Genomic DNA, 15,160 nt, shown 5'->3' on the forward strand with positions numbered 1-15,160 from the left:
GATTTCCCCTTAGTGAAGCCATGCTGGCTGTCACCAAGCACCTTGCTGTTTGTCATGTGCTTTAGCATGCTATACAGGAGAATGTGCTCCAAGATTTTGCCAGGCACAGAGGTGAGACTGACTGGTTTGTAATTCACTGGGTCTTCCATTTTCCCCTTCTTGACAATGGGGGTTATATTTCCCTTTTTCCAGTCATCGGAACTTTACGTGACAGCCATGATTTTTCAAATATGATGGCCATCTGACCAAACAATTTGTAACAGAAAAGCTATTCCAAATCAACAGAAAGCAATAACAGAATATCCTAGTTTTTAATAAAAATTAAGAGAAACCAGACTATTGATTTATTATTAATCTTTATGGATTATTAATCTTTATGGATTATTATTTATCTTTATGGATTTCCTTATGTGTACTAGTTATATAAGGAATCAACTGCAGGAAAATCCTGCAGTGTTAAGAACCAAGTTCAAGCATTGTTTCGGCTGAAATTGTAGTTGGTTTGGTAAATGCATCTTAAAAGCAAATGGAAAAGTTTTCAAAAAATCAGTATGAAAAAGCCACCTTCACTCAAGCAAGATGTGTTGATTTGGTTCAATAGTAGGATATCTGAGATCTGTGTTCCCATGAGACTTTAGTGAAGCCAGGAGATATTAAACTGAGGGACTGTGGACTAATCCAGAATCTCAGTTGGAGTGACTCGATAAAGGTTCTCTTAATTCTGTTAATCTACTCCAGCATTCAACAAGCTGAAGATCTGGCCATGTGTGATGTTGTCTTTTGCAGCACAATGTCTGTCAGTGTATTACATATAACTGTGATTTGTTCTTTTTGCTTTTCATAGGGCATTATCAGGAAGGCATGGTAAGTACATTTGATTATTTTCTTTTTCTATAGGCAGCCAAAGTAAACATTAGTTCTGCAATGGGTGGCCGCTTTGATCAAACTGCACGGAAGCAAAGGATTTCAAGTTGCTCTGGCAAATATATATAAATATATGCACCATAGGCTATTGTGGCAGTTAACAAAAGGAAACAAAGCATAAAAATCAGTCTGACCATCTTTAAAACACATTCATTGCTTTTCAGCATGTGTTAATTTGCAGGTGCTTTGTGGTTTAACCTCTAGAATGTTACTGTAATAGTATTAATGGTCATAAGTTCACAGCATATTATGAAATGATGTCTTATCATAAACCAGCTGGTGAACCTGTTGGCATTCTTGCATGCATTACTTGCTTACACTTTAATGACTTTGAGTCATTATTCTGCAGGCCTAAACATCATGCAAGTTCCTGTGTCTAGTACGTCTTACTGCAAGTAGCGAGACTAGCCAGAGGCCTGGCCAGCAGAAAACATGTATCTGAGAAGCTTAGGGGGAGTCCCACCAAAATTTAGCATTTGCTTTTCATAGTATTTCGGTAGCTGCCTTAGAGCTGATCTAAAAGGCTACATGCATGACCTTCTTTTTCCAGTGATATCCCAGAGCACTCTCTGTATAAAGTCTACCTTCTACAAATGCTTTTGGATCTAGCATTTGTACTATTGAGGAGTATGAATGTAGCTTTTCATAGAGTCAGTTACTATCATTCAGGTGATAGTCAAAATGGAAATTGCTCAGAAAAAGCTCTGGTACCTTTTTATATTTATTGTTTTTTTCTGTTTTCTTCAGAAAGCAGCTATGGTAGCACTCCAGTCATGCTACCCTAGGTTGCCTGTCCTGCTGATAATGTCCTAAATGGCCCCAAAACATTTCTACAAAGGATTGTATTGCAGCTGTGTAATTAAGAGGCTTGCTTGAGGTGGTTTATGATATAGCACACCACAATACTGTCAGTGGCCCATGGGGAAAATCTTCCTATGTAGATGTACTAACTCTAGATGTGAACTCGGGTCCTTCTGCAAAAAAAGATTTGGTTATTTAGCTCCTTGTTTCTGCCTGATTAAGGTTTTATGCATTAATATAGATACCATTATTTGTTAATCTCTAAGAAACAGGGTTATTGGGTAATCCAAATCCTACTTGAAAATGATGCTTTTTGTAAATAATGGAGAGTAAGTTCCTATCAGCTTATAGCAAGAAAGCAGTATGCAAAATACATGGTACTTGGAATACAAAGAGGCTATAATGAAACCTCTTCCTGATAGTGTTGTCTCAAACAATATGTGCCTTAATAAGCGTTTATTCTGCATTTGGATGGACAACTGCTGCTCAGGATATTAATATCTCTGAATGTTTTTCAGAAAGAGATGCATTTGACACTTTATTTGACCATGCTCCAGACAAGCTCAATGTAGTGAAAAAGGTTGGAAAGTTTTAATTTTCAAAATACATGATGTGTGCATGTTTGTGTGGATCTGTTTCTACGTATGTAGTGAGTGTGTATGTATATAATACATAATTGACATAGTTTGCATACATTGAATACACTTAAGCTTTATGCTTAAATAAATATACAAATTGATTATTATAATATTCTTTTTATTAATATTTAGCAGCATAAACTTAACTTTGGAACACAGAACAACATGTGGTTATCAATGTTTCCATCAAAAAGAAATTCTCACAAAGTGTATGTTAAGTAGAACCTGCCTGGTAGATTGAGTATACTGATGCTAAAGAGGTATCCAGTTTACAACTGCCAGGGGTCTGACCTAGAGTATTTTGGCTGCTGTCAGATTTGAGTGGAGTCCAATTACCCACTTCCCTATAGTCTGCTACAGGGTGTTTTTTTAAAGAATGGTTATGTTTTAAGAGTGTTTTTATTATATACATCACGATAATTTTATTTCTTTTCTTCAATCTCAGAAGAAAAAAAAAGTTTTTTTTAATGTTCTATTTCAATTTTAAAACTTGAAAATTGTGTTGCAGTCTCTTTGCTCACGCAAATTCTCTTTTGAGTGGAGTTCATACTGCATGTGTTGAGCTGCTGCTCTACTGAATAGGCTTTCAGTACATTGTTTTCATATTTTAGACTCTCATCACCTTTGTGAACAAGCATCTGAATAAATTGAATTTGGAGGTCACTGAACTGGAGACTCAGGTAGGATTTTACAGCCTTTCATAAAAGAGAGGGATAGTTGCACTGTTGCGATCTATGCCCTGAGCCTTATCCAGAAATCTCGCTGAGTTATTATTGATTGAGCTCTAAGATGTTATTTCAGCAGGAAACCCTTCATTTCTAAATATGTTTTTGTGATGAAGACCATCACCAATTGGGCAGCTTAATTTTTCTGAAGCTGTTTTGCGCTCCATTAGCATAAAAATTAATTAACATATGCTATCTCTTGGGTGCTGCCAAGTGCTGTAAGCAAAACCTGTGCTTGTTTCAGAGGAAAGAACTCTGTCTGCTTGATTTGATCCAGCGTCAAGCTGAACAGTTGTTTCCTGCCTACCTTCACATAAGCACGCAATCATATGGGATTACAATGACTCTATTCAGCAAGACACGTTCTTGAGAGTAAAGCTGCTCAAGTGTATAGGCAGCTGTAGAGTTGGGCTGCAGGCTTGATTGCACCACAGAAATAATGCGGTACATGGTCTTCTTTCTTGTTCTCAGCTGCTAAATTGGCTGAAAAGAAGAGCTTAATCCTGCTGTATTAATACCACCCCATGTGAACAACTGCAGCAGTTTTCATAAGCAAATTACAAGGTCAGACAGGAAGGATGATATCAAAAAAAAACTCCGGTGACTTCAGGACTGGCTTTATTTTATGTCTTGATTCATGTTATTAAGAATCTCTGGTTTATTTAAATAGCTATCAATCTCGTAGAGATCTTTCAAAGGTAAGATAAGAATGTAAGGGCTTTCAGAAATGTGTTCCCTTTGCCTGCTTATTGCAGTATTTGCTTTGGAAAAAATTATTTATTCAAATGTGGCTAGAAACCCCTTAAGCATTTGTCTGAAATGGTATTCCCTGAGATGAGAGATTGTATTTCTGTCAGTTGAAAGAAAATTACCTACTACAGGAAGGTGATGGGTTGCTTCAGATAACTCAGTTTATGAGGATCTCTTAGTACATTGATAGACCTGATGCCACAGGAGTGAGAGTGAGAGGCCTTTATCAAAATCTTGTTGCTATTTTTTTAGATGGAAATTAGCATATAGCAATTACATATCTTCCATCTCTAATTACACTTAAAATTAGGTTGACACAGACTTACATAACATGGAGAAAGATGTTCCTCTGTTTCCTCCAATGTACTGGATTTAAGTGCGGCCATGAGATTGCACCTCCATTCTACTTCTCTGTGCTCAGGGAATAATGCATGCTGTTTGAGAGCTTGAAAGGTGGCTGTTCTGATTCCCTGCAACTAGTTGAATAGAAAACAAAGGCATACCTCAAAGCCACTGACAACCTCTCGTTCCAGGAACTTTATTCAGCATGTGTATTTTAGCATTAGGTCAGCTTTGAAGAAGACATAACAGAATGTACTAACTACGTAAGAGGAATCAAAGAAATGAGATGAAATCTTTCTGTTGCAATTTAAAATATTTGTATTAGTATTTTATTGACAGTTTTGCATTAGACAATATTTATCTTGTTCATTAAGCAAAGCAATGAGTTATTCTTCAGTAAATGTCCTGAGAAATATTTGTTTTACAGTTTGCAGATGGTGTGTACTTAGTCCTGCTAATGGGTCTCCTAGAAGGCTATTTTGTTCCTCTGCATAGCTTTTTCTTGACTCCTGATAGTTTTGAACAAAAGGTAATTAGATTTCATTTTTCTGTTAAAAGCAAATAAATACATAAGCATGTCAAATAGTTCAAAGGTGACACAGACTTTTCTGCCTAAGTTTGATGCAATAGGAATGTACTGATAACCATTTCCAAGCATTTTTAAGATCTCAGTGTTAATGCTTTTCAGGAATAAAAGGGAAAATTATGTTAATGATGGGGAGGTTAGCAAGTAAGAACTGATTTGGGCAGCCATTTTGTGATGCATTGAACCAGACTTAGTCTTCATTAAGTGTAGAAAAAATTATACACATGAATTGGTGACTGAACTGTGTTTTTGTGTTGAGAATCCAAGAATTTAACATTTGAAAGGTTTAATTTTTTTGGAAGCATAAAAGCATGTATGTATGATCTATCATTTTAAGACCAACTATTACCCAAATGTCTGTTGCTATCCAGGCAATTCACTTGTCTATTCAAGGCAAGAGTGCTTCACGGGGCATCATGTTCCAATTTTTAAACTTGCGGGAGGTGGACTGTTCTTACTTGTAACTAACTTTTCTATGGGTAATATTAGTCCACATGTTATTTTTCAATTACTTTTATTTTTCTGAAACCACCAGAAAAAAAGAAAACAATGGATTGTCTGAATTCAACAGACCAGATCTGCCATTGATATACAGAGCCTTTCTTAGCATCTGGGTCTGCAGCTTTAAATAAATCTTGTTTTGACCATTTATCCTATATTGTATATAGTTCACAATAATGAGTACCTTTATCTCATTACTAGGTCCTCAATGTATCCTTCGCATTTGAGCTAATGCAAGATGGTGGACTGGAAAAACCAAAGCCAAGACCAGAAGGTATCTAGTCTACTTTTTTTATATCTTCTTAAAAATTTGCAATGGATCTCATAGGATTATGGTGTAGCTAAACCGTAGCTAAAACATTAAACGAAGAGTGAAAGTCAAGATACATTTTGAAGTGCTCAGGTAACTATATTTCAAACGGCCGTTAGATACACTTTCAAATGTTGCAAGGCTTCCTTTCTTGAATGGCCAGGATAATACTCGCATGACCAAACGTATGCAGTAATACTCAGATATTCACTGAAAGAAAAAGAATACAGCTGCAAATGGTGTAACTAGCAGATACGAATTGCTCCAGTTGCTCCCTTTTCCCCCATCCCGCATATTCATAGCAAACCTCAAGTATTCCAGTGTAATTTACACGTTTTTTCACAAAATAAGTAGGTATTGTGGATAAGGAATTTCAAATGTTCATATAACTGCCTTTGAATGCAGGACCTAGTCATGGATATTTAAATCAGATTTAGAGCTGGAAACTGAAATTAAAGTGTCTTGGGGGAAGATGAAGGGTTTGCTGCTGACTTTAGCAGGACCAGGGTTGCACTCCTCTTTGCCCATATAAATAAGGGTTTAAATCCAGCCTTTCAGGCTAGATAATAGAGCTCTTGATTCACTGTGCTATAGGGTGCTCTTGTGGTTCCTCCCCTAAGAAGCTGCCACTTCTTACCATGGAGGAGCTGGACATGTAGCTTCTGCTTCACGCTTCCTAGCAAGGGTGGTAACTAGGCTTCTGCTGGTTACCTACCATCATCGTAAAAATAAATGTGCTTTCAAGACCCATTGCAGATTCACATTATATGATGCAGTCTTTTCCTGCCATAATACTGGGTTGTCATTCCCTGAGGAGCTGATAGAAGTGAATGCTCAGTTTTACTTCTAATAGCAATGACTCTCTGGAGATTCAGGCACACATCACTGAATCAAATTCAGCTCCATTCTGCTTATTTTCCATTCCTCCCGGCTTCCACATTATAACAGCAGTAGACGTACATGCACACAAAATAAATATGTCTCAGGATTGAGCCTATTCTGCCTGGGCATTTAATCTGCACCTACGCAGCCTGTCTTTTCCTTTCTTTTGATTGCTTGAATTCTTGTCCACAGTCATACTTAACTAAACCAGTGGTGACTGTATCACAAACTTTTATGTTTGAAATAGTCAGAGAGGAGGGAAATAGTGAAATCTAGGGATCCAAGTAAAACAGAGAATATCTGTGATCCCTTACTCCCCATGGAGGTTTAAAATTCTTATGGCATTTAATTTTTCAGGTATTTATTGCTCTAGGGGACAGCTAATTTTTCCAGTATAAATCAAACCATAAGGATATTTCAGCATATATAAGACATTTCTTGTGCAATTATTGAAATGCTTAATATGAAACTTCCTGCCCAATGTGAATGGAAAAACACATCTGTTTTATGTGTTGTTACACTGGGCACAATGCCCGTACTTAAAATTTCCAGTGAGCAAAAGCGTATTGAAAAGGATCTTGCCCTAAATGTGTATACTAAATACTCTTTAAATTCCTACACTGTTTCTTTGAGGTTCTTGAGGAAAAAATATGCTGAAAAGTGCTTTAGAATATGAAAAACATATCTAGTGGAAAAAAGAATGTGGTTAAATAAATGAGTATGAAAACCAATGATTTTTATGGGGTCAACAGTTTATTTGGGTTATTTGCAATATAATTGAAAAGGTATTAAAAAGTGTTCTGTGACCTTTTACTTTAAAAAGAGCCGGAACATTACTCTATTGAGTCTATAATGAATATATTTCCAGTTTGGGCTTTTTTCAGATTGCTTCTTGAAATGTGTACATCAAAGTCAAACTCAAGTTTCTCTTTTTGAAAATTGCAATCAGTAAAATGTTATATATATAGGTCAAACACATGTAGCGATGAAAATAACTCATCTTTCTCTGGGAGCATGCTGCTTTTTAGTTTGGAGCTTTCTGCAGAATTCTGTTGTGGCAGTGAAGTCCTTTGCTAACTTTGCAAAGACCTATCAAAGTTACCTCTTTATTCGACATTCTGTATTAGGAAAGGAAGGTGTTACGTGGCTTGCTGCTGGCCTGAAAAGGAAACTTCCTGAGTTACATGCAGACAGTATTGCAGAGTATAATTTGATGCTGTGGGAGTAGTATGCCCTTCCTCTAGCTTTTGGCATTTTCTTTTATACCAAGCAGTTTTGATCTGATTTAATTAAGAGCCACAAAACCATGTGGCCATGGTTTCATGACCATACACAAGCTCAGCATAAAATCTAGGTTTGAATGTTTTCACCCTTTGTCTGTGGATGTCAGTTTGATATGTAGTTGATATCTTTAGCCCTTCAAAGTTTATTTGCTTCGGGACAGCACCCACAGATTTGATTGGATTCATTCTTCAATGTATAACCCCTTCACAATCTATGAGAAATACCAGTGCAGTTAAATATAATGGTAGAACTATCTGATGATTATATACACAATTTACTAGGCCTGCTTGGAGGTTTTGAAGATAATGGGACACCATCTGCTTTACACTTTCATGACCAATTCCCAAGAATCAAAATTAGGAGATTGAATTCCTGTAGAGTCAAAAGTCATAGGACAATTCTAATTCAAATTCTATTTTGCTCTATTCTGTTCTTTCTGAGGGCAATTCTAAGTCCCTGTTTGAGACTAAATATTCCTTGAAGCACTGGCGTAGACTGCTGCAGTAGTACTTGTCAGCTTGCTTTATAGATTTCTTGTGAAATAACATTGACTTTCTCAAGAACTTCTCTTTGAAACTGAAAGTATTCATCAGCTTTTTGTTTCGAGTAACTCCTTTACTTTATACACGGAATTTCTAAGGCCATGTACATGAACTAACCCAAAGCATTTTCAGAAGGGGAACTTGTATGCCTAGCTTCTTTAGATCCATCAGAAAATTTAAACTTGCCTCTAGCTGTCATGCTGAAATTAGGCCTACTAAAGGATGTTGCAATCCAGAATGCAAGTTCTGCAATTTTTAATGTAAGAGTTCCATTGGTTCCTGTCTTATTATTTGTTCAGAATACTTACTTTCTAGCCACAATTAACTGAAGATTCAGTAGCGTAAATATGTGTAAACCTAGACACAATTTGGCTCATGGGTATCTAAACCTTGGTTGCATTTCTATATCAGCACCATTAGCCATTTGTATACCTAACAAAAAGTGGTTGTAATAATGATTTTTGAGTTACCAGTTTAAAAGCTTTACTTTGTTTATATCTCTACTTTTTCTTACTGTACTTGTGATTCTAATGTTCATGGATATGGATCCGAGCAAAGAAAGGAAAATAGAAGATAGGCGCTTTTTCTGAAAAATGTTTTGAGCTAATGAAGTTACTAATTGTTTTTCCCTTGTCTTTTTTCTAGATATTGTAAATTGTGACTTGAAGTCTACACTGAGAGTACTGTACAATTTGTTTACCAAATACAGGAACGTGGAGTGAAGAATTGATTTGGGTTGTGAAGGAGTGTTAACAAAGAAAACATCAAAACTAGCATATCTTTCATCAGTATTCCTCTGCATCTTTATCTGAAAAGGAACTGAACCATTTATCTGAAGCATTTTTAATTATTATTCATGCGCTACTATTTTTATAGTAGATTTAAAACTAATAATGATGAAAAAACGTTTGGAGGAAGGTATTTGGGTATTCTGGGAGAAATAATGTCTTAGTAATAATTGTCTCCACGCTGTTTTGTAGTAGGTGGAGAAACAATGGAAAAAAGATACGGTAACTTTAGTTCAAATCAGCATTTGAAGCAAATCATAGGAAGATTCTGTACTGGATAGCTATTTTAATATTTTTAAATGTTAAAATATATATATTAGAAATATATATTTTAGTATATATTTCTATATATACTAAATATATATAAATATATATATTTAGAAATATATATTCTAGTATATATAAAATATATATACTAGAAATGTATTTTCTAGTCTAGGGGAACAATATTTTCTATCCATGATAAGACAGTTGCATTCTAATTATGAGAAATATGCATGGGGAAAACCAGTTAAATACTCTTGTTCACATCACAGCTGAAAAGATACTTCTTCAAGCACTTAACCTGATTTATATTTCCAGTGCTATTAGGCTTGAATTTTAGGGGTGCAAACTGAAGTGGCTACTCATTCCTTCAGACTTACTATAGCGTGATGCTCTGCTTTAACTGTGTGTTATTGAGCATTCCACATAAGCACGATTTGCAGCTTGTCACTTGGATTTGTTCAAGAGGTCTTTTTTGCAAAGTACACATTTCAGGAAAACACATTATATAATACAGTTTCTCTATATTTGTATTACTGCGTAGCATTAGAAAATAAAAGAATGGTTTGGTTTTTATTTAGGAGTTTAAACACAGGATTAACAGGTTGTAAGTTTAGATTTATTGCTAAATAGGATTTAGAATTTGTCCCTTTGTTTGATTTTATGATGAATGTATTTTGCTGCATAATGTCCGACACAAAAAAAGGCAGATTCATTTTCTAGAAACATTCCTGTAGCGTTTCAGTTACAAAAGCACTGCTTTTTTGTCAAAACTACTCCCATCTGCAAAGACTCCATTACAATATAAGTTTTTGGAGTCATTTTTACACAGCTATAAAGAATACTTTTGTCTAATCACGACCAAGTATAAGCTGTTACCTGTTTAGTTTTAGCTTAAACAAAGACAGGAAAGAGAAATGGGAGTTGATTCTTGCCATAGACAGTTATCAAGCACCAATTATGTTTCCATAAAGAATCTGATGGCAACTGCCTGAATCATCAGAAACTGTGCTGGCATAAATTGAATCAATCATTTGCTGGAAGTCTTGATGTTAGATACTCTGAGAAGTGATCCAATGCAACCACAGATTTTTGGGATCCTGGGTTACACAGTAAGGAAGAAAATCCTTAGACAGGAATTACTGGATGACTGTTCAGACATCTTTGGACTGTTTAGGGCAGGAAGGAGACTTGTTAATAGTCGTCCAATTACGACAACTGGTATAGGTAAAAGGGAAAGCAATCTGTCAGCCCTTGGGTCTGTTAATCTGTAGAAACACAGTGCTGGCAAGAACAGCCAGTAACAGCTATATGTTACTTATTATATAAAGCATTACATACTTTTCAATTTTCCAGGGCTTTTTTAATGTAGAGCTTTCCAGTCCGAAATTAGTAAAAAAGGAAGACAAGCCATTATGCTCTGTCTTTAATCACAGAATCCTAGAGTGGTTTGGGTTGGAAGAGACCTTAAAGCTCATCTAGTTCCAGCCCCCTGCCATGGGCAGGAACACCTTCCACTAGACCAGGTTGCTCAAAGCTGCATGCATAATAAATACTCATAATGAGCACTAACAGATATTGCAGAAATTATTCTTCTGAGAAGTATATATCAACTTTAGCAAAGGAAAGTCAATATATAGTTCAGAGGACAATATCAGAATGTTCTCTGAACTCAGAAATTGTTATCTGATTGTTATAAACTTTCTAAATATCTTTATTAAAATATTTGGTTACCTCTGTATTTTTAAAAGTTTCTGAAATTAGAGGTACAGAAAATTAACAATCCTTTTACAGAGGGAAATATCTGGACATTTTGACCTCCATGAAAATGAACATGTTTTGATTAGATCTTTAATACCTGAGAAACGAAGCAAAACGATAGGAATCAACCAACCATTTTTTTGAGCAAACTGAGACCAGCAGCAGTTGCAGCTTATTTAATATACATTTTTCATTTGTGCACCTAGATTGTAGTAATTGTAATAGTTAATTAAAAACATGTATGATGTTTTTCCTCAGATCATGCTCAACTGAAACACTCTATCTCAACAATGCTAAAACATTTTGATTGCCTTTGTTTTCGGGAGTGCACTTTCTTTAAAGAGGAGATTTATATATGTAAAGGAAAAATATTAGGAGCAATGAAACTATTTTTTGTCTGGACTTGAAAGTGAGTGTTCCTGTGCTATATTGGTATAACATTTTAGAGATTTTGAAGTCTATCGGGCTCTGTTTTCTATCCTTAAAAAATTTAAAAATGAGACAAAATGATAGAGTCCTCATGCTGAAATGTAATTACGCAGAATCGTAGAAACAAATAATATCCAAGCTTTACACAGTTATCTATCCTATGGTAAGAATTCATGTAGATTAAAATCTATTGTATAAACGAGAGTGTCTTATGTAAATATAGACCCATGTGATAGTTTTAACACATTCACACAAATATTATATGCCACCATGTAGGAGTGGGTCACTGCTTATATTTTTGACAGTGTAGATTTAAATAGCTGTCAGATAAATATGAAATCTAATATACAGATTATATCTAATATTTATTGCTTTGATACAGAATATTATAGAAATATACAATACTACTGCAGACAGTTTGCCCTTCAGCAATCAGTGTAGGCCAGCACCTTCCTTCAGGGAAGTGAAATGTTAAATTAGGTGGGCCAAATTCTGCTGGTGCCTGTGATGCTTTTATTCTTGATACAGAGCAGATGTACTGATGTACAGCTGAATGCAGAATTTTCCTCACTCTTTATATGAAGATAGAAGTTGTTTAAGTTTTAGGTCAATCCTAGTTTTATTTATATTTGCTTTGAATGATTGAATAGATCCAGATTAATGGATGTAGCCCATTTAAGATATAAACAGTCACCTGGAGAGGCAAGTTTCTCTCCTGGTCCCAGCAGGAGCCTCTAATCTTCAGGCTGCTATCTCACTGCTTTGGCTAGGTTTCTAAAGCCAAGTAGTATGAATCCAAGCCACTGCCTTAAGATCTCATGGTGGTATTCAGATCTCATCCACCAGACCAATATGCTTGTCTGTTGTGCTCTGTCACATGAAGGCTCACAAGTAGTGGAGTCCAGTGAAAACTGGCAGAATATTAACCTGCCTTGAATAACAAACAGTAAACATTTCTGCTGCTGGGGCATTATGAAACTGCAAAAAGAACAGAGGTTTCTATGCTTCTCTGATTTCTAATCCGTCCATTGCATCCAGCAGTGTGGTATCCAGATTTGTTTTGTGGTTGGAGATGGGCATTCTTTTCCTATTGATGGAGCCTGGCGTGCTCTGTCAACCACAGAAAACTTACATTTTTTCAAAGAGCAGCTAGAGATTCTTAACAATATGTCAGAAAGATGTAGTTAAAAAAATTATCTAAAATCCTAATATCTTGAAGTCATCTTCTTTCAGATTTCTTTCCCAGCTGACTGGCATTTAGTTGCTGTAAAGAAACAGGCCCTAGAAAAAAAAAGTATTGAAGGAATCTTTGCATAATTTTACCTGAGATACACACATAAAGTCCAAAGCTTGATTGCTCTGTATTTCTGATGGAGTACAGATGCACCAAGTTTCTTATTAAATGAGCTGACTAAAGAATATTTAGTTCTTTGCATTTCTTAGTCAGTATATATCTTCCTGTCGTAGGGGGGCAGCAGCCTTATAGCTGCATAGTTCAGGTATTTAAGTGGACCAGCAAGTGCTGGATAAGGTCCAAATCTACTTTCACTAACTGTGGACCAAGTTGCCTATCAGCATGTCTCCATGTGTACCAGTGGCATTAAATCAACAGAGCATTTGGTCCTTTCTGTTTTACAGAGGGTTACAGTGTTTGGGAATGGTTTACATTCAGGCAGACTGTATTGACTGAGGTAAATGCTACTTGGTTGACTTTTGTTCTTACTTAATTCCTTAAAGTGTGTTTTTAAATTCATGTTTCAGATTAATTTAGCAGACACCTTAGTGCAAGCTATAGTGTTGTAAAGCAAAATGACTTTTAAAAGTAATGGAATTTATTTCATTAGAGAAAGATATATATGCTATTTAATACACTAAATACTAGCTTTAGGTCTAGCTTTTGTTATTCCTGTCTTCCTATCAGAACAGCTTTCGTGAATGGCCTGTGTGTGTGCCAAGCATGCAAAAAAGAACAGTGCCTTGAATAATTCTTGCAAGATTTTCTACACTGTTATCTAATAGACTTTTGACATTTTACTATAAGAATTAGTGTGGGGTTTGGTTTTTTTACAATTAAAAGTACAATTAAAGCTGAAGAAATCCTTTGTAGAAAGTTAAAATTAGCTTAAATTAAGATCTTTTGTTTTGGTGTCTCACATGAAAAATGGAGATAGCAGCACCAAAATTCCCAAATTATGCATACCTCAGTATCCACAATTTTTCCAAAGATGTTTTGAGTAATCTAATATTTACTAGGGCTAATTTTACGTATTCTGACAGTATCTTCTGTATGACTGTTTGTTTTCCAATAACGAGATTTTCTTTTCTAACAGTTTAATACTACACACTCTGCAACAATGTATGTTTCACTATAATATATTTGGTTCTCAATTTCAATATAAAACTAATGAAAAAATAGCATATTTGCAAAATCTGCTTCTTAACGTGTATCTGAAAGTAATGGTTGGTTTAAATTAAGCTGCATTGCCTTCAAGTGCAGAGTTAGTAGCTTTCACAGAATATATTTAATGTACCCTGTAAGTAAGAGACACCGTTGCTGAATTTTTCCTGTGCTTTTTCTGAAACCTTTGTTTTGATTCACAATAAAATAAAATACGCACCTGAAAAATCAACCCTGTATGTTGGGTCAAAGTATGAGATGTATGACAAATAATTAGGAAAGCTGTATGGTTTATTTTCTTTTCGCTTCTAGACCTCTCTATGCATCTAACCCATTTTCAGTTGCCTCTATGTGGGTGCACTAGGTGTTTGTTATTATTTTGTGTGGGGGCTGGTGACAGCTGAGAGTGGGTTGGCAAAAACAGTCGCGTAAGCATATGCTTGAAATGATTAACAGCAGGAGGTTGGGAAAATGCTGTATTTGACTCAAAATAGCAAAGTATACCTTTAATTAAAATTACTGTGCTGAACGTTTTAGTGGTGGTATTGCAGCTGGGTATAATGCAATTTACTGCAGCATAATTTTGTTAATTTGAGATTTAACAAAATCTTAGTAAAATGTTTAAATGATTAAAATTAAACTGTCTATTTCAGAAAATAGCTGCATTTAGGAAGATTTTGAGATCTGTTTTTTACAAACTTGTTTTTGACTCTTTAATGCAGGCGCTTCAGTGCAGAACTTGAAACCAGTCAAAAATATAGGCATCTAAAGTGCTACAGATCAACATTTTTAGCTACTGAGTTACTGGAATGAATCTAGAAGCAGGTGTTTGATCTTTAGGTCTGCTTGTAGAGTTGAAACCACCAAGCAGAGCTGCCTCATCAACAGGGAACAGTAGGGGTGAGTTTTAATGCCATTCTTCAATCCCAGCCTATTAAAAGGACTGGAAAGAAGTATCTCTGCTTAGAATCCACAGTGTTAAGCCCCACCATATGTACTTGCAGCTTTTTTCCTGAATTTTATGGATTTTGTCCTGAAGAGCAAGTAAACTTGCTCATCTTCAAATATTGCAGTACAACAGAAAGGTTGTTGGCTGGCTGCCTCAATTTCTTCCTGCCTCTTCACCCAGAAAGTAAGAGACCTGGGTTTAATGTCTTTCTGCACCTGTGGAAGTTATTTCTCCTCCTTCTTAGAAGAATGCCATAATCTGCAATATGAATTTAAGGTAATGTGCA

At 35.6% G+C, this 15,160-nt stretch overlaps 1 protein-coding gene across 1 annotated transcript in view; it reads left to right on the top strand.

Moving 5' to 3' along the window:
* PARVA (parvin alpha) overlaps nt 1-14,157 on the top strand; it is a 67,752-nt gene extending 53,595 nt beyond the window's left edge. Inside the window, exons 9-14 of the mRNA XM_065683078.1 lie at nt 845-864; nt 2,244-2,305; nt 2,975-3,043; nt 4,608-4,709; nt 5,469-5,541; nt 8,931-14,157. Of these exons, the coding sequence (XP_065539150.1) occupies nt 845-864; nt 2,244-2,305; nt 2,975-3,043; nt 4,608-4,709; nt 5,469-5,541; nt 8,931-9,007 (403 nt within the window). The 3' untranslated portion in view covers nt 9,008-14,157. The remainder of the gene's footprint in view (nt 1-844; nt 865-2,243; nt 2,306-2,974; nt 3,044-4,607; nt 4,710-5,468; nt 5,542-8,930) is intronic.
* Nucleotides 14,158-15,160: the final 1,003 nt, after the last annotated feature.

The sequence above is a fragment of the Lathamus discolor genome, chromosome 6, assembly GCF_037157495.1.
Source record: "Lathamus discolor isolate bLatDis1 chromosome 6, bLatDis1.hap1, whole genome shotgun sequence".
NCBI classification, from domain to species: domain Eukaryota; kingdom Metazoa; phylum Chordata; class Aves; order Psittaciformes; family Psittacidae; genus Lathamus; species Lathamus discolor.